The 25,902-nt window shown below is 39.4% G+C and overlaps 5 protein-coding genes across 5 annotated transcripts; 2 read left to right on the forward strand and 3 right to left on the reverse strand.

Annotated features, from left to right (window-relative positions):
• Position 1: 1 nt before the first annotated feature.
• On the reverse strand, positions 2–2,897 carry PKNH_1013000 (protein phosphatase PPM9, putative; the record flags this gene model as incomplete). The annotated part of the gene is made up of 6 exons (XM_002259576.1): positions 2–37; positions 168–257; positions 405–697; positions 866–929; positions 1,091–1,216; positions 1,377–2,897. The coding sequence occupies 6 exons, from the start codon at positions 2,895–2,897 to the stop codon at positions 2–4; spliced, it is 2,130 nt and encodes a 709-aa protein (XP_002259612.1).
• Positions 2,898–5,393: 2,496 nt separating this feature from the next.
• PKNH_1013100 (40S ribosomal protein S9, putative) lies at positions 5,394–6,492 on the reverse strand (the record flags this gene model as incomplete). Its single annotated transcript, XM_002259577.1, has 3 exons — positions 5,394–5,832; positions 6,037–6,104; positions 6,430–6,492. The coding sequence occupies 3 exons, from the start codon at positions 6,490–6,492 to the stop codon at positions 5,394–5,396; spliced, it is 570 nt and encodes a 189-aa protein (XP_002259613.1).
• Positions 6,493–8,111: 1,619 nt separating this feature from the next.
• Positions 8,112–9,518, forward strand: PKNH_1013200 (conserved protein, unknown function; the record flags this gene model as incomplete). Its single annotated transcript, XM_002259578.1, has 1 exon — positions 8,112–9,518. The coding sequence occupies one exon, from the start codon at positions 8,112–8,114 to the stop codon at positions 9,516–9,518; it is 1,407 nt and encodes a 468-aa protein (XP_002259614.1).
• Positions 9,519–13,689: 4,171 nt separating this feature from the next.
• Positions 13,690–17,603, forward strand: PKNH_1013300 (EELM2 domain-containing protein, putative; the record flags this gene model as incomplete). The annotated part of the gene is made up of 2 exons (XM_002259579.1): positions 13,690–16,834; positions 16,981–17,603. The coding sequence occupies 2 exons, from the start codon at positions 13,690–13,692 to the stop codon at positions 17,601–17,603; spliced, it is 3,768 nt and encodes a 1,255-aa protein (XP_002259615.1).
• A 2,506-nt stretch (positions 17,604–20,109) lies between these two features.
• PKNH_1013400 (FoP domain-containing protein, putative) lies at positions 20,110–23,463 on the reverse strand (the record flags this gene model as incomplete). The annotated part of the gene is made up of 3 exons (XM_002259580.2): positions 20,110–20,244; positions 20,576–20,916; positions 23,367–23,463. 3 exons carry the CDS (start codon positions 23,461–23,463, stop codon positions 20,110–20,112), a joined length of 573 nt encoding a protein of 190 aa, XP_002259616.2.
• Positions 23,464–25,902: the final 2,439 nt, after the last annotated feature.

Genomic DNA, 25,902 nt, shown 5'->3' on the forward strand with positions numbered 1-25,902 from the left:
TTTAGTAAAATTTTAACACAATGGCGGTTATGTTGTCCTGCGGAAAAGTGAAAAATAGGCATGTACGTACTTCAGTCACCTGTATGGTATGTTAATTAAACAGATGAAATGCCAACAATGGTAAGATTCACCAACGATCATTCACAACTGTGGATTATTCAAATTACCTGACTTCCGCAGGCAAATGCCGTTTTTATAATTTCGCTGCAGGCCTTGTCCGGGTCGTGCTGATAGCTTTGCAAAATCTGGGCAACGTCCTGCAACGGTACGAAGAAGCAGAGTGGAGAACGTGCATACAGCGGTATGTGTATCTATACGTTTATCTAGACGGAATGAGCCTTTTGATAGGACTTTATAAAAGGGTATAGCAGAAAATGAAAACCGGGAAACACATTTAGACATACCTTATTGGATAGGGTATCCCATACTCCATCACAAGCCAAAACAACAAACAGGTAATTCATCTCTTCCGCGGAAAAAAAAAATGGCTCACCTTCCTTGAAATAGTTTTCTTCCACTTTGACTCTTACCGCGGGGTCGGAACATTCAACATTTTCATTTTCATTTTCATTTTCATTTTCACCTTCGAACTCCTTTTTACCTTTGTCTGCGTCGCACAACTCTCTGCAAATGACATCCGGCAGGGCTGAAACCACGTTGTTCTCTTTGAAGTCTTTATCTCCTATGGCTCTGGAAACTGCAGTTACGTCACAGTGGGGAAGGGGCATCGTGAGCACGGGAAGAAATGCATATATATATGAACAACATATATATGTAGGTATATATGTACACATATATATATTTAAAATCAGAATGCATAACACTGGGTTGTACATTTTTTCGGAGTTCGTTTCATTCGTAGTACCCGCAAGGTAAACTTCCTCCTTCATTGGCAAGCGATCCAGCAAATTGGAAGGGTCCGAAATGGTCTACACAAAGGTGTGCACGCGAATGTTCATTGTATGATACTCAAACAGGGAAATATTTTTTGGGGGTAAGTATTTTCGCGCGTGCGTATTTCTCGGCATGCTTTTCCTATGCGCACATGAATACACAGACAAGGCTTATTCTGCTTCATCATTGGAGTTACCTTCTTCGCGTTAGCCTTAACCCTGTACACGTTCTGCATGCAGATGACTTCGCCTCCCATTTTTTTTATCCGCTCCCTTTCCCTGGGCTCATTAGGCTTATGGTCCTGCGATAGCATTTCCGCTTTCTGCAAGGGGGGGGGGTGCACAGCGGGTAGGAAAAAATGAAGGCAATGTGTAAGTACAAAAGAATATATACATATGTATTTGTATAGACAACTATACATGGGTACGGGAAACCTACGGTCATGATGCTATACCGCTCCCCCGCTTCATAGAAACACTTACCAAAGTGTTGTTCACGTTGACGATGCCTATTGCCCGACAGTCCCCAAGATTCGCAATAAACATTTTGTTCTTTATGACAATGATGGAAATGACGGTGCAGCCATGATTTGGGAATTTGGAAATTTTAAGGAACTGCTCGTCTGTTTTTAGAAAGGCGAGTTTTATACAATTGATGATTTCTTCATCCGTGAGGTCCTCCAAAAATACAAGTTTTTTTTGGTCACTTGTACTGGTATTGACGCTTGTTGCTTTTCCTTTATCCTCCGTTATGGAGGTACCAGTGCATTGATCCTTTTTTTCCCTGGAGTTTTCATCACAAAAGGCGCTTACGTTTCCTTCGCTACGATTCTTATCATCATCTTCGCTTTCTCTCTGTGATGGATTTTCTTCACTCTCTGTTATGTCGCTGCTGTCTATTTTTCTCTTCTTAGTTTTTGAAATTTCTTCCTTTACCATCGCCCGTTTGTCCTTGCTTCTACCTTCCTCCTTTTCGCTCTCTTGTGTGTTGCTCCGTGATGGCGAATCTTTCTTGTCATCCCCTGTCGAAGAATCGTGGTGGGAGAATTCTGTGGAGGTGCTATCACCACGGTTTTTATTTTCACTATCTTGGGTTCCTTCCTGGGTGCGTCCTTTGGCCGATGTGCTCTGAACCTCCCTTTTATGGGTATCGTCCTTACCCGAGCAACTTTGACCATCAGGGGGATCCTGTTTATTAACCTTCGTGCCAGACGTGGGGCCAAGTTTAAATTCATCCTGTCTGACATTGTCTTGATTATAAAAGTAGTAAATAATATTCTTCACAATGTGGGTCATGCAATATTCGCATGCCTTTATACCTCGGTGTCCATCAATTACGGAGAAGCAATAAAATGGATTTCTTTTGTAAAAAAATAATGTTTTGTAATCATAAGCATCTATATACTTGGTCATGTCATTAATGACTGTATAGCGATCTTCCTGTTTTTTTCTTCTTCCTTGCATGGTTTTTGTGTAACTACTTAATTTTATTTTTTTTATGTTATTTTTTTTTTCATTTTTTTTAAAAAAAAAATTAGCTACAAAATCGGTGTTATCAAATGTAATTACATATAAAAAAAAGTACCTCTCATTAAAAGGCGTCAAATTGTTGTTCTTGTCGTAAAAAAAATAATTCTTTACGTACGTATTGTAGTAAAGGAAGGTTTTTCTGTTCATTAGCCACTCGTAAGTGTACATTTCCCACACACCAACTTTAATAATGTAGCTGATGATGTCATTAATGTTATTGTAGTCCTTTACGTTTTTCTGCTTGTCTTCTTTGTTCGCGTTAGCATTGTCCTGTTTCGTGTCATCCTGGGAGACATTTTTCTCCTCCGTTTTCTGTGGACTAGTTTCGTTTCCTTCTGGTGTATTCTTCTCTTCACTCATTTGGGCTACCTTTGATGGGGACTTCTGCTCACCCATCTGAACCCCCTTTGGTTCGCCCTCCTGTGGGCCCTTTTGCGCTGCCTTCTCCTCGGATCCTTCCTTGGGGTTCACCATGGGCGATGAAATGCGTTGTTCGCACGAAGGTTGGTACGTTTATATATACGAACGTGTGATAGTGCGTCTGTATTTATATACACGCCCAATTCGACCTAGTGCGGGTGTAGGAAAAAAGGGAAAATCGCATGACTGCAGAGAGCCCGTCGTTTCATGCTCACATACAGACAATCCTATGTATACATAAATAAACGTTTATTCGTATCATATACAGTTATATGTGCAAAAACCTAAGGTGCCTTTGCATGTGTTTAGAGTGGCACAATCAAAACATCATGCAAGGGTGAATATTTTTATAAAAAAAAGGAGAAAAAAAAAAAAAAATGTTCCCTCTATCTGTAATCAATAATGAAGAAACGTGCAAGCTATGCAACAACAACGACGTTATTTTTCTCATGGCATATTACAATGTCGCTTCAACAGGTAAATACATGTGCCTATATATACTGATTACACGTTTGTAGCCATTTGTACAAGCATACATATGCATATACATGTATCCATACATGTACGCTTATGTGCCTATAAGCACACATTCGCATGGCATCAGAATAAAAACAAATTGTACGTTATATCAAAACAGGAAAAAAAAAAAAAAAAAAAAAAAAAAACGACAAAACGACAAAACGACAAAACGACAAAACGACAAAACGACAAAACGACAAAACGACAAAACGACAAAACGACAAAATGGTAATATAAGAAATGTGTGTTCCTCCCAAGCGGTCAGTTTAATATGAAGTCCCAGAATAAAATAAAATTAAAAAGGGATAGCGGAAAATATGAGGATTTACAAAAATGAAGGAGCGTCACGCATGGACGACGTATTGCCATCAACTTCACAAAGTGGGATGGGCAATCCTCTACTTTGCTAGCGGAAATGTTCCTTGCAGCGGAATTTGAAAAAACGGTCATGTGGTAAACCGATAGGGACGGTATATTACACATTTCGGAGAAGAAAAAGGGGAAAAAAAAAGAAGCAAAAAAAAGGGGGAAAAAGCAACCGGAAAAAAAAAAGGGGAGATAAAATTCCGCGGGGTAATAACAATGTCATATGCACATTCAAAAGAGGGGGTAAGTGCACTTTGGGTTATGGTTACTTTAGGAGGTAGAAGGTTATGTGAAAATAGAAGGACATTCTCAGATGTAAAGTCCCATTGCAGTAGAAGCTCATTTGCACATGTGCATCGCACGACGATTGGATCCGTCCAATAGTTTCAATATATCACGGGGAAAGCAGGGTGAGCCGCAGGTAGCAATAACTGGGAGTTATACGTATGCACGTATGAGCGCGTGAACATGTGTCCGAATGAACACCAGTGCGATACATCCTTCCCCCCGAAAGGAAGTATGCACATTTTGGACACGTGGATATCACTTCACCACTTAACATTTCAACAATAGTACGTCAAAGCAGCTGTGGACGAACGAAATGACAGTAGAAATTGCCACGAAAAAGAAAAAAGTTATCTACATGGAGGGAAACTACGAGGTGGAAAGATGCGCGATTTTTGCTTCCTCCGAGTGAATTAGCTTTTCTGGAGTAATTTGCATAGGGTGGAATAAGGCCCTTTCCCTGTTGACTCGTTAACCTGAGGAGGCACACAAAATAGGCCCTCAGACAAACACCACTCTCTTCTTCCTTCGCGATATGACATGTACGCGACACACACAGCGACGTACAACATTGCTACCTTTCACCCCCTTTTTTATTTTATTTTATTTTTTATTTTTCACGGTATAAAAAATCAAATAAAATAAAAAATGCTCATTACTCCCATTAAGAAGCATGTATAGATGTCACACGGTTTCTGCTAAGATCCAATTGGTTGAAAAATTAAAAAAACTTTTCCATGCACCATACTAACCACTTGTGAATCCTTACCTGGAAGATGATTCTTCCATATATATTACACACAACTGCTACAATTTCTTTTTCCCCCCAAAGTTGCAAAACTCTGTTACGTTAGTGCCAAGGGGTACAAAACACCGAACAACCACATTTGTCGTAGCATTTACAACGCCCCTGGAACAGTACCCTGCTTACAAATAGGGCAACATAGCAGTGGAAAGGTCTCACCAAAAGGCAGATATGGGGATAGGTCAAATAAACAACTGAGAGTTGTTTCACGGGTATATTATCACTTGATAATGCACCCCCCTAACTTTTTTTTTTTGTGCTATTTTTTAAAGGGCAAAAAAAAAAAGAAAAGCAGTTGGGACATTATTTAACTGAGATTTTTTCTTTACAATTCGATACAGTAGAAATTTTACATTTGGAAAAAAAAAAAAAAAGAAGTTTTTTTTTCTTAATATATATACATACTTGCTATTTTGTTCACACCATATGGTTAGCATTAATAATAGGATAAAATAAAAAAAAAAAGGGGGTACACGTCTTCGTTACTGCCAATTGGCTGCTTTTCGATCTTTATATCCCCCCGCACATGCATAATAATCGCTGGTAGGGCACACGGTGACACCTTTTCATTACGATCAGTTATTTTCCTCCTCGTTCTTTTCCTTCTGGTTTTTCAAAGACTTTCTCTTGACCCTTCCTGGTCTAGAACCTCCAAAGGGAGACGTTGTGGCGAAGTCAATGTGCTTCTCAGAATCCACACGAACTAAGAAGGAAGGAATATCCACCATCTGTTTGCCCACACGGATATGTCTCTGTCGTATGAGTACTCTAGCGTGATGTACTGATTTGGCTAATCCTAATTTAAAAACCTTTGTCTGCAATCTTCGCTCCAACAATTTTGGCAAAGTCAGCCCTAACACATAATCTAACTTTTCTTCATTTTCTCCCAGTAATCCTTGACGCACCATTCTTCTTAGTAGGGCCTCTCCTTGAAATATTCTCTTGGAGCTTTTTTCATCTAGGGTTAACAGATACCTAGCAGCTGATCGGATTTTGGCTAGGAGGTATTGCACTCTACAGGGGTGAAATAAATTACATAAAATGGGAGTGATGTTGTGTTATCAGGGATGTGGAAACGCACATACGGAGGGAACTCCCCTTCTCATTCAAACGTTTTGTTTTCCTGATTTGTTTGATGGTGAGGTTGGTCCCTTATGGCACTTTTTATTTTCTGTGTCATAAGGGGATACAGAAAGTGTCAGGCCTGGAGAAACTTACCTCCATATTTCCCTCTTGTTCTTAAGTCCGTATTCACCGATTAGCTTCAACTCTTGGTCTAAACGTTCCTGTGGTTGTGCGAAAGTGGGCGTGTCGGTGTTTAGTTGTAATTGTTGGTGAAAAAAAGCGCTCGCAAATAGGTACATAATGCAAATGCGAATATATGCAAATGAGCATATATACAAGTGCGCACTTATACAAATACGCTTGCACGACACGTAAATGTGCTGTTCCTCCTGTGGGTTATCCCGCCAGGCTGGAGTTATCCGCGACTGCGAACGCGAGGGCTTATTCTCCCGCCCCCCCCTGGGGGTGTACCCTGCAGGAGATGTTCGCGCAAGATATCCATGGCAGCTCGCGCATAAGCGCAAATTGTGCGGATTCCATTTTTACCTTTTCAAAGGGACGCTTTGGGTTCCTAGCGGTTTTGGAGTAATTCCTGTAACTCTTCGGCATTTTCTTCTACGTTTTTATTTTTTTGTTTCGCAAAAGGAATGGTCAAGCGTTTGCAACTGTCACTTTGCAATTTTGAGGCTTTCGCAATTTTGTTGTTAATTCCTCTTTCGTTGCTTCTTAAAGGATTGTTTTTTTTTTTTTTTTTTTAAATTATACCTTATTAAATTTTTGCTAATTTTTTTTCCTCACTTCTAAGTGTTCCTTTTTTTTTTTTTTTTTTTTTTTTTTTATCATGACATATTACTATATACGCAACGCGTATTTCCATCTATATTTTGGCTCCTTTTTTAGGGTCCTTATTTTTTCCGTAGTTCGATTGGCGTTTAAAAATTGTGACGCGCTTATCCTACCATATATTGCACGTATGACGTATACATTATATGGCGTATGAGCCTTACCCAGGGGGGGAGGGGTAAAGTGAAGAGTACCGCACTGTGGGTATACAAAAATATATTGTTGATTCTTTCAAGGCTAAGCAGCAAGGAATAAGTGTAAATATAGCGAGTAACCAAAAGTTGAATTATTCCGTTTTTTAACTTCTTCCTCGCAGTGCATACAAAAATCGAGAAAAAAAATTGGAGGATGCGCGGGCGAACCAAACGGAGTGGGTGCGCTCTGCATGTCACCGCGTTTTATGTAATCATTCAACGTAGCAAAGATTGTCCCCTTGAACATATACAATATGCATACATATATACTTTATATATATATTTAATTATTGTATGCACTGGGCAATATCGCTTCTTTTTCCTACTGGGGAGGGATTATATAATATAATTTATTTACGTAAGTATATATGTTCCCCCCCCCCCCGGCTCTTTCACAAGGCATTTTCCTGGGGGGGCCTTTACGGACGCTCCAACCCCAAGCGCCTTCAGCCAATTGAGAACTGCTTCAGCATAAGGAAAGAGGAAGATTTCACCATGATAAGCATTGTGCTGAATGTACCCCCAAGTGACCTTACCATTTATTTAATTTTCCTTTTTTATTTTTTTTCTCCAAGTTGTTAAACGAAACAACTGCAATAATCATATGTCGTATAGCCCTGAGGAGCTTTTTTTTTTTTTTTTTTTTTTTGTCTCCCTTTTGATCACCCTACAGTGACGCCACGCTCCGTTCGTTTCCAAATTGGAGCAACACGATGCGCTGGAAATGTGTTGCGTGGGTTTTAAGCCAAATGGGTAAGAATAGCTGTAAAAAAAAAAAATATATATATATAATAATAAAAAAGGCACACAAACAAAGTGCTTAAAAAGCACTAAAAAAGTTTTTAAAAATTTGCTAAAAAAAGTGCGGAAATTTTTTGTTAACCCCCTTTGAAAAAGCAGCACCAGGCGGGGATATGCTTAACTCGTTCTGCGAATTGGCTTTTAACCATTTTAAACAAAATTAAGGAGGGCCATACTCATGTGAAAATATGCTAATGCGTGGTATCACACGATGCGCGTGGCTTCCCCATAGCCCCTCTTAACATAACAAATTTTGAAGAGCCTTACGCATGCGCACATATGTGAATGTGTCGCCATCCCAACCTGCGCGTCCACCTGCCCGGCCCCCCTAATGAAACGGCATAAATCGGACAACAAAACAAAATTCCTCTAAACTGAAGAAAGGTTGCTATGGTTACATTTCCCCAATGGTGTACCCTTCTGCTGGCCTTAATTCTTCTTACTATTTCAACGTACACATCCAAAATAGTAACCCCCCGCGGAGGTGCTTCCTATAACAAGGTAACCGCATCTGCTCACCATGGTCGGAATAGGAAGCACTTATCCCATTGTGATCAGATAAGGGGTCACTGCACTCGTAGGTTGTTCTTTCTAAAAAAGGAGAAACAAAACGACTCTCGTTTCAAGGGATTACAGGAACTTAAGAGTTTATTAAATTACCTTTTGTGTGAAATTCTGCCTGGTGAGAATGACCATGGGATGTTGGTAGGGGGGCAGAAAAGGTGGAGGCCGGGCCTGGAGAACACACTTGACGGGGTGCTATACCCTCCCTACGATGTGCAGAGGGCCATCAGGTGCTACACGTTTCCATCGCGCGATGGGGGTGATGAGCGCGACAAGGAAGACAGTAGGGTGGATAGTAATGTAGGCAATACTGTGGGAAGTACTATGTATAACCGCGTTGAGCCCAGAACGCGGAGCAGTGCCAAGGGAAGGGAAGGGTGGATGGGCGCTAAGCGAAAAGGAGGAAATTGCACCGGCCCTGCCCAAATCGAGCGGTACATCACCCGACAGCTAATACATTTAACGAGCGAACTTATAAAAATACAGAACGAATGGGAAAAGGATAAACAGGAGGAAAATGCAAAAGTGAGCAGTAGCCTTAACGGAAAGACCAACAGCCGTGTAAAGTGGAATTACTACTTGAATAAAAAAAATAACCCCCTGAAATGCTTCGTCTATGTGGATGTGCCAGAAGGAACAGTGATGTTAAAGCCAGAAAAGGTAGACGACAAAAAAAAAAAGTTTTTAATTTCCATCAGTGCTTTAAATGATATCAGAAGGAATAATAAAGAGATACTAAAAAATATTTATTTTAAAAAACATGAAATAACTTTTGATGACATATATCGGAATAGCAATTGCATAACTTTGTTGGTTAGCACATTTATTGACCATCCTTACCTTCTCAATGCTCTGTCTTTTTTTTGTTTAACATCTTGTGGCTATCTCCTGACTGATGTTTTTTACCAAGGAGTTTTACACTTATTGAGTAGCGAAGTTATTTGGAACCCCCTTATATACAACGTCTGGTGCAATGTGTACCATACGACTTTGCCATTGAAGCTTTATTTGGCCAAACAGACCTACTCCTATGGAAAAGTTGCCTTTGATTTTTTTGTGAATTATGTAAGATCGAAAATAATTAAGTTAGAAACTTCGTTAATGAATTCTTCGTTGAAGGGGAAAGTGGACTTAGACAATCGCGAGGAAAACAGATATGACGATAAAATGTTTTCCATTTCGACACAGTGTGACATTTCAGATGAGGAAGAAGAAGACTTCACGTACATTTGATCACAGAAGTGGTTGTAAAATGGATTGCAAGAGAAACAGAACCCATTTATTTAACCTCTCATTGTGAGTATATTACTTTAATTTTTTTGTATTTTTTTCCACTCATATTGTATTTGTGCAAATTTTTTTTTTTTTTTTTCTTTTTTTTTGTTTGGAGTAGTGGACGACTTCTCCCTCTTTTTTTTCTACAAAGAAGCAACAACAAAAAAAAAGTAATAACAACATCACGGTAAAGCAGAAATTGTATCCAAATGGTAACCGTGAAATGGCCAAACTAGTATTTTGATCAAGTAGCCATTCGTTCAGGTGCAGCATGGATTAATCTGCGGGGGAAAATCCTCTTTTTGAGTTGTCACTTCGCCCGTTTATCCATTAGTCCAATTTTACCTGCGTAAAAACATGCACACTTTAAACGGGGCAAGCGTCCGTTAATGGGGATCGCCTAATCACCCGTTTTCATAACTGCCCCCGCGCAAGTGGTGTGGTGAAGAGGTCTCCCTTTTTCTGTCGTCACCCGAGGAAGTCACACTTCCGCAATTTACATTATGCCGTCTCCTTGCCCCAAAGGGGAAATAAAAAAAAAAAAGGGACCAAAATCGCACATTACGCTGCTAATGAAGGTGATGAAATTTCTCTGCAAAAATGGGGTATGCAGGGCTTCTTAGGTTGTTGTTACTGTGAAATGCTTAGCTTACCTTGGCATAAACCAGAGACTACAACTATCACAGAATTTTTTTTTTTTTTTTTTTTATTTCTTCCCTCCCAGCGTGTCAACTATAATGCGAATACAATTAGCATGAAGATGTATTATGCGTTACCCACCCGTCCGCACATGTGTTGAAATTTCTATTTTAGGAATGCTGCATGTTCACTCACGCAGATGCGTATTCATACTGACCATTTCTCTTTTTCCTCTTTTTTTCTTTTTTTTTTTAAACAAGTTTAATAACCCTGTCATAATCGCCTTGAATTTTTTCTCCGCATCAGCGTCCATGGTTTCCACTGGGTGAACTTACATAACTAATTAATTCGTTTTTGATTTTCTGCAAAACTTCGCTGTGTCACTTAGCGCTTACGTCATGCGCTTTTATGCATACACATATGTGTACATGTAATATGAGACCGAGTCGTTATAGGTGTAGTTACTCCGATCCTCTCTCAGATGGAGAAGGCCGCGTTTTTGTAAACTTCGTCGTCCGTTTACAACGTGAAACAGAAGATACAACTAAGATTGCACATTTGTACCGTTGTTGCGGGGTGGATCATTCGCATCTTTTCCTCCTTGTTGCACTTGCGCGCGCGAAGAAGGGTGCATATAACGTAGTTTTTTTCACGTAGACGTTGTTGAAAAGTGGTCCCACCTTTTCATAATTTGTGATGCATCATTAATTTTTATATTCTTTCTTTACCATTTTAATTGCCTGGAGGCTACTCGAGTAGTTGCGCGTCCAAAATTGAACATTTGCCTTTCCCGTGCTCAGGTTGGTAGGGTGCTCAAACATGCGTGGCCTCTTCTCCAAAGCTACCGCAGGAGGTACTTTTTCTCTAACCACTGACGCAACATCGACGGCAACGGGGCCAGCCGGAGAGGAAGTGTATATCCTAACATGTCGGGTGTAAAAAAAAAAAAAAAAAAAAAAAAAAAAAAAAAAAAAAAAAGAAAAAAAAAAAAAACGGGAAGTCCTTTTAAGCACACACTCTACTTGAATGTACAAACCTTTTATACATGAGTAGAAGCGGACCAAAATTATAATATCATCTTTTATAGATAAAATAAGGCACCTTCCACTTTGATAAATTTTAATTTTTTTTTTTTCTTTTTTTCCCCCCCCGTTCTAGTTCCTTTCTAGGAAATAATTTTATTTTTTTTCATTTTCTTTTTTAAATGACCCATATGGGAGACTTATTCTTTTAAATCCACAGAGAAAAGTGCTTCTTATGTTACGCTTCTTTTAAACGTACATCATAATTTTGTCGATGTGCATCACGTATGCATGGTTATGTGTTCACTTTGGTCCTTATCATTTAAGATGCATAAAGAAAAACAGAAACGAAGGAATTAAAAAGAGGGACAGACTCCACTCTTCCTTATGTACAAAATTTATATTTGAATATTCGTATATTTGTATATATGTATATGTTTATATATATATATCTTTTTTTTTTTTTTTTTTTTTCCTTTGGGACATATGTGAACATGTGAAGGAAATTATTTCGGACTTAGCAATTCCAGAGAATATGAAGCAAAAACGTGTTCACGAATTCTTTTGTGAGCTATCCATATGTGCCGTTAACACTTGTATAGTATATGTGTGGTATGGGAATCATATATAAATACATTGTTCAAATTTGTTTATGCGAAATAGGCAGTGATATTCATCACAGCTTTAGCTTTTTCTTTGTATCGTTCACTTGGTCTTCACTTCCATTATTGGCGCCTTTTTTTATCAGGCATTACTCTGTTTTGTGTATGCCTGTTGGGGGTCTCATATGTCGGGGGATTGTGTTTTCACATGCATAGGATCAGGTAGGCATAATTTTATGCCTACGGATTCTGTGGACACATGAACGGATGGTGCATAGCGTTATGTGACAAAGGTCCTTCCCCCCTCACACATTTATATTATTTATTTTGCATACACATGCACCTTTAATTTTTTCCATAACTCTGTTATAAACGGGAAGGATACTAACAACAGAGTATACCTTTTTTTACGAGAATCTTTTCAAACCCCTTTATTTATGCGCAATATATCAACTGTCAAGTTAGTTAACTGGTTAGTTAACCGGTTAGTCAACTCGTTCATTTTTTTTTTTTTTTTTTTTTTTTTTTTTTTGAACATTCCCTCGTTTTCTCTTTTTCATAATTGTACATTTTTTTAGTATAAGTTTTTTTTTTTTTTTTTTTTTTTCCTTTTATGAAGCCACAGTGTGGGTTACGCATATTTATATATTTCCAGTGGGTCCTCAATTTCCAACTGCTCATATTATCGCCATGCAAGAAAAGAAGCGTTAAACGTTCGCTTTGCGTCTATTCTGCGTCTGCGGGGGGTGAGCCACGTTGCGTTCCACACTGCATCACTTTTCTGCCCAATCCTCTAAATCCATTTTTGGTGCCCCATCTTAAGCCCATTTTTCTGCCCCCCATCGGAGCAATTTTTTTACTCCATCTAAGCAATTTTTTTTAACTCCATCTAAGCAATTTTTTTCCTCATGCTAAAAGCCCATGTTTCGCCGATTTCGCGCTCCTTCCAAATTATACCTAGTCCCTAAATAGTTTCTACCTTTATTGCATGAAGACAGCCCATGGCCCCACGCCCTTCAAAATATCAGTAAAAAAAGTACGTGGCGGAAATCATCCTGTTTATTGCATTATTTTATCCACCCAGCTGTTTTTATTGCTTTTTTTTTATGAATTTTTTTTACCTGGAATTTTTGAATTTTTCCTCATCTTTCTTTTTTTTTTTTTTTTAGCTTTCGAATTTTTTAAAAAATTTTTTATTATCTGCCATTTTTTTTTTTTCCTCTTACATATATTCATATGTACCCCTTCTTGTATATTTTTTTTTCGTTTATCAGCCCCTTTTGTTTTGCTGTTCTTTCGTATGTGCTGACTTTTTGCCTTTCATCCTTATTTTCCCATTTTTGTTCACCCCTATATCTTCCTTCTTTTTTTCTCCCGTCCTTACATTCTCTTTTTTTTTTTTCTTCCCCTTTTATCACCTCCACCCCTTTCCTCTTCACCTCTTTTATGTTCCATATTTTTCAAGATGAATGCCCTTACGTCTTTCCTTAATTTTTAATAGGAAGAGAAAAAAAAAAAAAAAAAAAAAGGAATTATTTTTTCTCCTATTTTTAATTAATCATTTCATTGCCTTTTTATCATTCGTCCATTCTAATCGTCAGTCTTTTTGATATTCCTGCATTTAGTTATTTTCCTCTTCCCCATTTGCGTCGTCCCATGGTGACATAGTCTCATCGCTTCACCTATTGAAGGTTTTCCCCTGTATTATACACTTTGGTCCACTTGGCCAATCTTTAATCATCGTTTTCTTTCACATATTTATACTGCAACATTGTTTCTGCCCATTCGCGTACATCTAAGCTATTCCACCTTTTTGCGCCCCTCTATCCTTGTCCGCGCCGAGATTTTCATCCTCCAATATATATAATGGTATTTTATATTTCCTCAAAGGGCAACCAAATAAATGACTACATTATAACAAGATCAGTAAGTTCCAGGGGAGATTACATCAACGGTGTCAAAAAAGACGATTCGAAATATAGAAGAAGCGAAGGCAACGGTTTCGTTATCGGTAACGGTCTATCAGTCCGTAACGGAGGCAACCTTCGAAGTGACACCCATCCTGGTAAGGGCATACCAACTGAGAAAGGTACCAGCCACCCTGGAAACTGCATCGACGTGGGAATAAACCACACAGACATCGAGCACAACTTTTTTAATTTTAAAAATGGTATAAAAAACTCGGTGGACTTTGGCTTGTTCATAAAATTAAAAGACATCAATAGCTTGTCAAACGACAACATCCACGAAATTAATGAACTCTTAAAGAAGGAGAAACAGAAGGATCTTGAAAAAGAGAGAGGAAAGAGACCCAGTGCTGAGTCCAAGGACTCTAATTCCTGGAACAAGAGGGGGTACCAGGAAACAGATAACGAGGAGGAAGAGGTAGAACAAGAACAACACAAGACAAAACCACCTGGTGAATCAAGGGAGTTACTACTGAAATATAATCACCAGCTCCAAGAGGAGAATAAGAAACAGAAGCAGAAGAAACAGATACGACAACAAGGACAACAGCGCCAGCAGACAGGGGAGGAAGATCAGGAGGAATCCATTTATGTGAGGAAGTACAACAAAAGGAGGGAGAGAAAAATCGAACCCTGCATCGAGTGGAGCGACTCACGCGGGGGGAGTAGTGCTCCATATGATAATAGCACCACACGAGGGAGCAGTGGCGCCCGTGACACCCAAAGCGTAATTGACGATAGCAACCGGCGTGGTAGTAGCGGCCAACGTGAGAGCGGCAACTCACGTGAAAACCTCGGGCTGCGGGAAAGCTCCTGCATGCGGAACATCGACTACAGTCTTTGGAACAAAACAGGAGAGCGCACCCGAAATTTAGAACTCACAAAAACAGGAATTACTACTGAGAAGGAAAAGAGAAAATACAACAAAATGAATAACAACACGGATGTTCTTGTTAATACTGGAGGTAACAATACCTGCGCAGTTAGAAGTGGAGGAAACATTAGGGGGGCTGGGAGCATGCGAGGTAGCAGTGTTCGAGGCAGTGGCATGAGGGGAAGCGGCATGAGAGGAAGTGGAATGAGAGGTAGCGGGATTAGAAGTAGTAGCATCCGAAGCAACACCGCTAGGGGTAGTAGTGTCAGAAGCAACAATGGCAGGGGTGGTGGTATCAAAAACGGAAACAATGCCAACCACAGAGGTAATAACAATGAGTACTACTCCACTTACAACTATAGGTATGCTTATGAGGATGGCAGACAGAGAGAGCAGTTAATTGGAGAAGAAAATAACAACGTAAAAAAACAATACAACAATGTCGTTAACGAGTTTGATCATATCGAAATTTTGAATAATATGTCTAATGATGAAAAGAACGAACAAATAGAGGAACAGATAAAAGAGTTGGAGGAAATGGAAGAACTGGACGTTTTAGAAAGACACAGGGATGGAAGGCTAAATGAGGATTCCTTACAAACGGTGAAGAAAGATGAAGAGAAATTTAAAACAATTGAAAGAGGAAATGTAGCAACATCAGTAACAATGTCCCAAACAGGAGGAGTCGTCGATAGAACACGCTTAACTAATCATGAAAGTGATTACTATGATCAGTATGGAGAACATAATCTCCTTAAACATGCACATGCAAATTACCATCACATGAATCAGGACCGCAGTAAAGATCAAATGGAAGGAATAAACGAATTAAGCAGAGCACAGTTGTGCCAAGGTGAGTCGGAAAATGCCAATGGGGAAGACTCCAAACGATTTATCAACGCCAATGCATTTAAAATGGCATACGAATGTAATAACAGCGTCGATAATATGGAGGGGGTTAATAATGGTCATATAAGTAACGACCCCAACAGTAGCAATACTTACAACGATGCGGCGAACGGTACCACCAACATTAAGGGCGGAAGGGTGCTAAGAAATCTGCACAAGAACAATCTTCTCGTTGATGAGAGAGAAGGAGTCAGCAGGGCATCCAAGAAATACGCCGTCGAAATGGGTGGGGAAAATAATGTGGTAGTACATCGAAAGAGGAGAAGAAAAAATTTAGATGACAGCAACAGGTATGCAGAAAATGAAGGCATTAACGGAATTATTGCTGGGGGTACAGACAGGCATGATTTCACCAATATTAAATCTGAGAGTACTCACGAAGGAATGACTACCCCCCCTAATGATACTGGAAGTGCTGAGGTGAATCATATCAATAGTGCTTTTGGCGTGTCTCCTAATGACTCCAACGGTGGGGTAAAGCAGGATGGAGGTGGAAACCAGGAGCAAGGAACTACGAATAGATTCCGTGTTAACAGGTATGAGAGAATTAATGATCACAGTAGTCGTAGGGGACGTGGAGCCTACATGGCGAGGAATGCCATGAGCGGTGTAAGTAAATTTAGGGGTGGCTCCCCGTCCATGGCGGATGGAAACTACAAACCGGAGGAGGGAAATTCAAAAGAATGCGAAAGTTACAATGGCCAGAGTAACAAGGAGTATGAAACATACAACGAAAATAGCAGTGGGCAAAATAATCATAGCACAGGAGCACAGGGAATGGTGGGCACCAACCTAGAGCAGACAGATGACGGGAGAAATGGATTGAACAACTCCACCCACAAATCAAAAATATCTGTAAGAACAGGTCAAGCAACTACATTTGGACATACAAGAGGAGGCATTAAAATGAAGGGGCATCGACATAAGAAAAAAGGAAGAGCACTCCATAGGTTACATGCAAATATGAATATCATAAAAGGAATGAACAAAAGTAGCGAATCAAAATTTAGTCATTCAGCAAATGCAACTATGCCCCATTCGCAAAACCTTGACAAGAAAGACTTCTTCACAAATGAGAACAATGAGGATCATGTAGTCCATGATAAAGTAAGGAGTTCGCCGGGGTCGCACTTCCATGGGCACAGTAATGCGAAGGAACACTATGGAGACAACGAGAATGATTACATGAATAACGAGAATAGTTCGCATAACTACGGAGCTCGATACAATGGGGATTATTTCGAGAAGGAAAACCACACTGGTAGGTCTATTGTGATATGCGCATCCTGTTCGCTCATCTTTGATTTGCTAACGAAAGAGCGAAAATTGAAAAAGTGAAAAAGTGAAAATTGTTTCCTTGCTCATATCCATTCATATTTCCCATCACCCCCCCCCCCCCTCTAATAGAGCACAAGAAGCGGAAAAAGAGAGTCACCGAGGAAGGTTCCAAGGACAGTGGCAAAATCAACGTAGGGAACAAGCACCAAGTACCCAAACTTCCGAACTTCTTTCTGTGCCGCTCCGAATTAATGTACAGAAACTACGAAACGGTGGAGGAAACAAATAACGACCAAGTTTGCCTGACATGTTCAGGTTTGCCTTGTCATTGCCGCGTAGGAGAAGCGACGTTAGTATATTCACCATTAATGTTAGAAAGGGTACGAGAGAAATGTTTGAAGAACAGAGGTTACCATAAGTGCATAAAAAATGAAATCGAGTTATCAGCATATGTTCAAGAGTGCGCAAAAAGCTGGAAATCAAATATAGACGAATGGGTACCTTTTTCACCTGAGTACGCATATAAATTATTACATTATGCAAATTACGATCCACATAAAGCTATCAGCATTATGAAGTCCTCGGAGTTTTCCTTCCGCAAAATTATGGACCCTCCCACGAGGAAATATCAGAACAAATGGAAGCCAAAGGATAAGCGGGAACATATGTCCAAAAATCCCTTTCCGTCTCCCTTGACCATACGAACGTACCTCTCCAAGAGGCACCATATCAGTGGCTACCACCTGAGATGACCATATTTGCATGGAGTACCTCCCTGGATGGGTAGCACACTTCTATATCCTTCACACGCTTTTAGTAGGTTACTGATATCTGTGTACGACACGTAGAGGTTTTCGAGATTTTAATGCTTCCCAAAACGTTCTCCCGCCTGTGTCCCGTCCCTCCTATATTTCTGATGATAATTCGAACTGCATTTCCCCTTCTCCATTTCTGAGTGTACATTTCCACACTGCTTTAAGAGAGATGATGTTACAAATGGAGAAGGAAAAAAAAAAAGTATATGAACAAAACGGGGGAATATTTTTCCTTCTCAAATGTAACTCTGTCGCGTTTTTGCGCGTGTGTATATATTATGTCAGTAAAGGAGGGAGTTGTGAGGCATATACTGCTTGCGAGATTAACCCGTTTTTATGAGCCGATTCTTCCTGTTGTTTAAGCGTGTATATGAAGAAGCGGGAGAAGTGGAAGTTGCGGAATTGGCTGAATGTCGTCATTTCAACTTTACGTCCAACTGGGAAAGGAACATGTTGTATTTACGAGAGGCTGTCCTTCTAAGGGGATGCCCACGTGACGGTGGTAATGTCCAAGCGTAGAAGAACAAAATAGAAACCATTTGGGATAAGAGTAGGATGTGTTTCCCCTTCGTAAGCACATACCTTACTGACATATGCGTACACAGAGCGATATGGGTAAAGACGCACCGGTGCACCAAATCAATTGACCTCTTTTCGTATTCATGTAACATTTTAACAACTTCATCCTTCCCTTTTTTCCTTCGCCTCGTTGGTGATTCGTTTCATAGCAACAACCCTACCCACTGCCTCTTCTGTGTCACTCCACCTCTCTCGCTGTTTCTTCTCCTTTTTTACCTTTTTTACCTTTTTTTGTTTTTATTTGATTTAATATACCCCTTTTTTAATTCCACGACGTTTTTCTTTTTTCCCCTCCCCACGTGCAACTGTGCGTGCTGAATAGTATCAGCACGCGCAAGCTCATATGATGCACACACACACTCTTGTGCTAATTTTATTTTCTCCTCCCTGTTAAAATATTTCATTCCGCTATCGGATTGTCGCCTTATGGCTTTATCTCTTTTTTTTTTTTCTTTTTTTTTCGAATAAAAGATTTTCCTCAAAACTTTTTGCGCACGTCTAGGACAACTGCACAAGCGCGCTTTTTTAAGTCTCAACCTTTTGGACATTAAAAAAAAAAATAAATAAAATAAAAATAACATACCTTCCCGCACAGTAACAAGCGGCCCCAAAAAAGTTGTATATTTCTTGCGCACAATAGTTAGGAAGCCCTAGTTTTTCTAACAAAGGGGTGACGGCGTAATCGAGGTTCTCATAAATATATGGAAATGTACACAAATAAACATATACATATTTGTGCAGTAAAAAGGAATGGGTCACTGCGATTAAATTAAATCATTAATTTTCTAGAGGGCATCGGGCTGCGCATTCGGTTAGTGCCATTGGTGAACTTGTGAAAAAAACAACCCCATGGATGCGTGGCCTCTAGCAACTTTCAAGGTATCTCTCTCCTTTCAAACCTTGCGCACTTTCCCTCTTATTTAGTGTCTCATCCTTCTTTAACTTATTCCCGTCTTCTCATCTCACAGTTAAAAATTAAGCAAAGGCACTTATTTTATCTTCACACACCCTCAGGGGAAGAAGGTTGGGTATTAGACTATCCCGCCTATGCAGTGATAACATCGTAGATGTTTTGCCTAATGTGCTTAAAGCGTGGATTGGTAAACAAACGCATATTCCGACCTGTGCATGCTAAAAGCAAGCACGTGTGTGTACAACATTTAAACTGTACTGTTGGCGCCTTAAAATTGTTGGGCACTCTAATAGGGGAGAAGGTTCGTTTCTCTGCCCCCAAAGTTTGTTAAAAATAAAGCACGCAAAAATTAATTAAAAAATGGAAAAAAAAAAAAAAAAAAAAAAAGACTCAAAAAGAGCACAAAATAATTCGCAGTGTGTTCGAGGAACGGTTCGCATGGAGAGATGGGTGTCAATTCCAAATGGCGTATGCAACGCTAGTGGATTGCTTAAAATGGCAAAAAAAAAGCAATAACATGAATGTATATGTATACTCCCTTTGGGGTTTTCCTACGCGTGCGCATATCCCTCTGCTTGGTCCTAAAACGAATATGTAGACGCTCAAGAAGGGGTGAAAAACACTTCACTTCACTGTAGCATCTTGGAAGTTCTAAATTGGTGCCTGCAGTTTTGCTCATATTAATTGAGTAGGACCATTGATCTCTCTATAACAGTTGGCTAAACAAGCTACTGTTATTACAAAAATATATTTAGGTACTCCTATACAATGGGATTTGTGCTTTTCTGCTACAATTTAAAAAAAAATAGGAAAGGATATAGTAGCATATGCTACTGCAACATCGCTGCTATAATCCATGGGCCAAGAGGAAGGGGTTAGTTTATTTACTCAATCCCCCCCCCAACCATATATATCCAAGCAGACACACACCCTTTTCTCCATGGTTGACGCCTACTCGGCTACTTTGTTTAATCCTTTATTTCCATCCACTTGCAACATTTCGTTATTTTTAAAATATGATTCTAAGTCGTTGTCTAGTCTCGACTTTACATTGCTCGAGCCCATGTAATTGTCCAATTCGTCGTCCTGTGGTGGTGAGGAGGGGGTAAATTTTTAAAGTGCGGGTTTTCTCTCAGGGGTGTCTTGCGGGGTAGGCGCGGCTACTCCCTATTGACAAATGTACCAAAAATTATTGCTATAATCACATTCGCATAAACATTTGAATCATATCGACTTGCACGAAGAAAAAAGAAGGCGGAAAAAAGGAAGGCCAAAATCCTTCACTACTGCTTTGCATATACACAGTTAATAGTAATAACGCAATATTTGTATATCCGCTCCCTGGAAAAACAGATGGGAAAACACATTGAGTTGCAAACGATGTGCTGGTAAAAGCTTATAGCCACTCTCCACTTACCAATTCCTTCGACGTGAGTTTGCCTATCTTGTCATGCAAATTCTGCGTTTTCTTGAAGAAGTGATTTCTTCTCTTGGTAGGTCGATACTTTGTTGTTCGTATTTTCCTGAAGTTATTTGCCTTGGTAATTCTAACAAATCCTCCATGCCCCTTGGAAAAAGGCCTATCCTGATATTTTCCTCCGATTCTTTTCTTTCCCTTCGTGTAAAATGAGTTAATTCCTCCTACTCTTCTGGAGTATTTTCTATTCATCATGGATAAATTACTTCTTCCGTACTGTTTAAAAATATGTTTCCTCACGTCTACTTTTTTTTTCTGTGGAGTGTATTTAATTATTTTTCCTGTAAATAAAATTTGTGTTGAGAATAATTAGGAAGGCGTGGGAGAGAGTAATTAATCAATCTGGTCGGGCCGAAGGGAGGTGCTCTTGGACGCATGGGAAGGCAAAAAAATACAAAAACAAAAATACAAAAACAAAAATACAAAGACAAAAACAAAACAAAAACAAAAACAAAACAAAAACAAAACAAAAACAAAACAAAAAACAAAACAAAAACAGAAAAAAAACAAAACAAAAAACAAAACAAAAACAGAAATGGTGGAAGGGTGGAGAATGAAAGTACAGCAGAAAAGCCACATATTCGGAGCCCGACGTGTGCGCGTAAACATGAACGACTGCTCATGTGGGAACATTCAAGTGTACACGTTCATGCAAAATGAAAAGGTGTCGCTGTAGTAGAGGGGTGCGAAGCGGAAATAAGTATTTTATATTATTTTCACATCGCTCTTTCTGCTTCATATATATTCATGTCTATATATGCACATATGGTACACATATATATCTATAAATATTTTTTGCACAACACCAGTCAGACTGCAAACTCAAAGCACCCACACATGTACATACATGTACATACACGTACTCATATTATGTATTCATATTTTGCGACATAGCTCTACTATTTTTATGGGGGAGGAGTGCCATCACAAATTCTGCAACGCGTTACTATGAAGAATGTGTTCGCCATTAGCTTCGTCAGGCGCGTTCCGTTGAGTGTGACACTCCACCCCTTTCTCTGTTAAATACATATTGAATGATGTAATTCCTCCGATGAGTTACACACTAGTTCTCGCGTTCCCTCCTACATGACCACACGTCTCCTAAACCATAAAACTCCCAGTTGCCACTTCACCTTGATAAGTAACTTTTTCCTCACATTACATCCAAGCATAAAGCAATGTTCTCCTTGTGTCCTTATTCCATTTCTCCACTTCACATATATACATACACGATAATACGAAGTTAGCCATTCAAGACGACCGGCTGACAGAAGAGAATTCCCATTTTTGAAGAAAATAAGGAATATAACAATACTGATACAAACTGGTAGCTCAACCCTGTATATTTTATCCGGCAAACATGTTTTTCCCTCCACTGATAAAATAAACTTTACTAAACGCTCTTAGACGGCACTGCAACTTGCACACTTCTTGGGGCAGAGGATTTCGTAAGGGGGGCGAGGCTATGGGGAGACTACGATGAAGTCGCACTCCTGCTGAACTAGTCCATACAACAACCGTTGGTAAGTAACTACCCCCTCTCCCTAATCCTTTCTGTATTTTATATGATCTTAAACTACGAATTGAAAATTATCCAATTTTTAACCTTCTTCTCAGGCTTCTCCGATAGGGTCCACTAAATATAAAAAATTCCCTTCCTTCTGGACATGTCCCCAAGAAGGGAAACATATATAGTGGAACAAACAAACGTTCTTATAAATCATACACATGTGTATATATAGTTTCAAATAAATACGCTCATCATTGTGCTGATTCTTCTTCCTCATCAGAAAAAAAAAAAAAAAAAGAGGCCAAATTTTTTGCTTGGTTCAACAGCCCACCCCCCTTTTTATCTTCTTACTCCGCCTCTTCCCTATTCTCCTCTTTCCTTTGCATAACTCATTGCAATTTGGCCATGGTTTCAACCTGACCAGTTTATATAGCAAAAATAAAGTTGACAACTCATGAATGTGCTATGTGCCCCCCCATGAAGTGGACTCGCATCCCTCCTTCCATGCATTCCTCTTCTAGTCGTGCAGACCAATAGACACCAAATTAGAATGTCCCATTCGCTTCGCCGCCAAAAATATATGTATATACTTACGCATGGAGATACAAAAACTGCTGAGATACAATACAATTGCGGATTTGGGGTTCTACAATTTTTAGACAAGCGTCATTGTTGTCCTATGACTAATCCACCTCTACATCGATCACCATTCGCAGTGTCACCAATAATGGTTACAGTCCATCGTGGTCCTCATGTCGTCTTTTTTTTTTTTTTTTTTTTTTTTTTTATATATGTACTCTCGTGCATGTATGGGTGCTTTTTTGTGCGCATATGTATAAGTATATATATGTACATGTGCATGTGGTTCAAACGGTATCGTTCATCCACGTATTCATTCTCTCGCTCATTCATTCATTTCTTTCCCGCAACACAGTCGTCTCCTCATGAATTGTGAACAGAAATAATAATTATTTAGTATGCTCCTATTCACGAAATAACTCTTTTCCCTCATAAAAATTATAATTGCGAGGATGCAATAAAATTGGAATTCATTGGTGAGTTCGTTCATTGCGCCCATTCCTTGTGCCGTATATTCCCTTTTTCGGCCCACACCATTTCGTGCAACGTTTATCTTTGTTCCGTCTTTTCTCGCTTCCTTTCGTTCGATTTCGATTTCGCTTTGCGTTGTTTTTTCTTTTTTTTTTTTTTTTTTTTACGCACCTCTACTTGGTTGGTAGGAAAACTTAGAGAATCCTGCTTTTCTCGTTTTTACGATTTTGGAATCTTTGTTTCTTCCTTGAATTTTGCTTCTCTCCATCTTCGCCATTGTTTCCGGTTTGGAGGGGTTAGACAGATATGCACTGAAATGTGTATATATTTAAGTCACTAGGATAGGCGTACTTGAACGCAGAGCGTTAGTTGCCAATTTTATTTAGCAAATTGCGTGCGCGCAATGCTCCTGTGTAAAGACAGCTTCCGTGCAACTGCTCCGTTCGTAAGAGGTATCTCTTTTTTTTTTTTTTTATTGGGAGTTTCCCCACGGAGATGTTTGTATATTTCCGTGTGTGTATGATGGTATGTCTGACTGCTCTCTTCACAATATGTGTCCAGTTATCCTTCCGTACGACTCGTTTCGACGTTCTTAGGTCTACTGCCTTGCTTCTTCTTCTTGAGAATTGGCAATTTTTGCTTTTCTATTTTGTAAGAGCGGGGACTGATCTGCTGAGGCTCTGCTTGGACTGTTAATCTCGTGCGCGTTGCAGCGAATACGTTCAACTGAATGATGAATTAAATGGGGAGTATATTTACTTAGGCTTATTGCAATTTCGTATGCGTAATTGTGTACATTTGCGGGTGCTCGACTGTGTGCATAAGGATAGTTGCACATCAAACAGCACTGCGCATGTGTTCAAAATGTGACTACACGGAAAACATGCTCTTCATAATGTTCGCATTTAAAAAAAAAGAGAAAGGGGGAATAAATAAAACTGCAAAATACGTTGGTGCTGTGAGTATTAAAACGAATCAGTATACTGACACTGAGTGACTGTGGAATTAGTTGCTCTTATTCACGCGTTAAACATTTTAATGCATGGTGCCTCTTTGTAAAAAGTGTGAGCATGAACGGGGACATGTATTTGTTTATATGTCGAATTGAATTATGCGCGGGGGGCGATCGTTAAAAAAAAAAAAAAGTCACGATGGAATTGCGTCATATCTCGCAGGTACAGGCAATTTTAATTGTTCCTCTGCTTCGCTTACTTTTTTTTCTTTTTATCTTTTCTTCGTCTGATTTTCTTCGCTCTTCCTCGACAAATGGTTAACTTTGTGGCCACATAAAAGTAAGGTACGTACGGACGTAGCTTGGGCAGGGGTACTCCTTTTCAGTTTTTTTATATATACATGGGATTTTATGCTTCCCTTTGGTGGATATATACTTTAATTGAATGAGTACATATATATATATATAATTATATGCGTACAAACAATACTTGGATTGTTCTTTTTGTTTTAATTTTTTCTTCTTCGTTTTGCCAAAAAATGCGCAAATATTTTTAAATATATTCAGCATGGCAATTTTGGCTCTCTGAATTGGATATATTTTTTTTTCTGTTTCGAAAAAGTAAATTGCTTTGCTCGTTATTTAGTTAATTTCAGCCGATAGGATGTTTGGTATTTTTCCTTCGCGAAAATGTATGTTTTGCTTTTTTGCGTTTTTTTTTTTTTTTTTTTTTTTTTAAAACCACGCATATATATATGTATATATACGCATTACGTACTCCATAATATTTTTGCGCATATATGCGCATATAATATACATGCACTGCGTATTTAAAGTTTTATATGCGGCGTATTCGCCCGATCGTCCTATGTACATGTATACATGGGCAAAGATAAATGCGCCCGGGCAACAACTCGGCGAAGAAGGAAAAGATGGGAGGGGAGGGTACTTTCCAGCGGAGGTGCCCAAAGAAGTAAAGCAATTTTGCGAACGCGCGCGGGAAAAAAAGAAACCTTTCCGTAGTGCCGTATATTTGGCCGCTTTATGTACTGTAAACCATATGTTGCCACATTATATACGTATTTCATTTACGCACGTTACCCCTATGCATTCTGTTCAGCATTACCCTTGCCGGGCATCTCCTTTTCACCAAACGGGTGAGTTTATATATATTATATGTATTTAATTTATGTAGGTATGTATATATATGCCCATATATGCATTCCCCCCCTCAAAAAAGTTCTCTAAATAGCCATGTTGCAAGAAAAAAAAAAAAAAAAAACTCCCTTTGAATAAATTTACTCCCCTCAAGGGATTTATCCCTTTGCCGCTTTAATTTGCATAGCTGGCGAGTACTCTTGCCCACATGTCACCACATAAGTATATACGTATATGTGTGCACAGGGGCAATATACCCTCTGAGTATGCCCCTCGCCGAGAGTACCTGTGCGCAAAGGTTTGATAAGGCCTAAAAACGCTTACGCGTCCCCAATTCGAAATTGTGATAAGGTGTCACAGGTTCCGTTTGACCTCTTCGCCAACCCGAACAGCTGCGGACCCTCGCTTTTAAGTTTTTACCCCTTTGATAAAATTGTCATTTTCTTCAAATGCCAAATTGGTTAATCGATTACCAACATCATCATTCTGCTATTAGCGCTTTCTCTTTACCCCGTCGATATGCATATTTATCCACGCGGACGCTTGGAGGTCCCCTCTTTTTATATACTAGTACGTAAACTATGTGCTGCAACCCCT

This window comes from Plasmodium knowlesi, assembly GCF_000006355.2.
Source record: "Plasmodium knowlesi strain H genome assembly, chromosome: 10".
Taxonomy (NCBI): domain Eukaryota; phylum Apicomplexa; class Aconoidasida; order Haemosporida; family Plasmodiidae; genus Plasmodium; species Plasmodium knowlesi.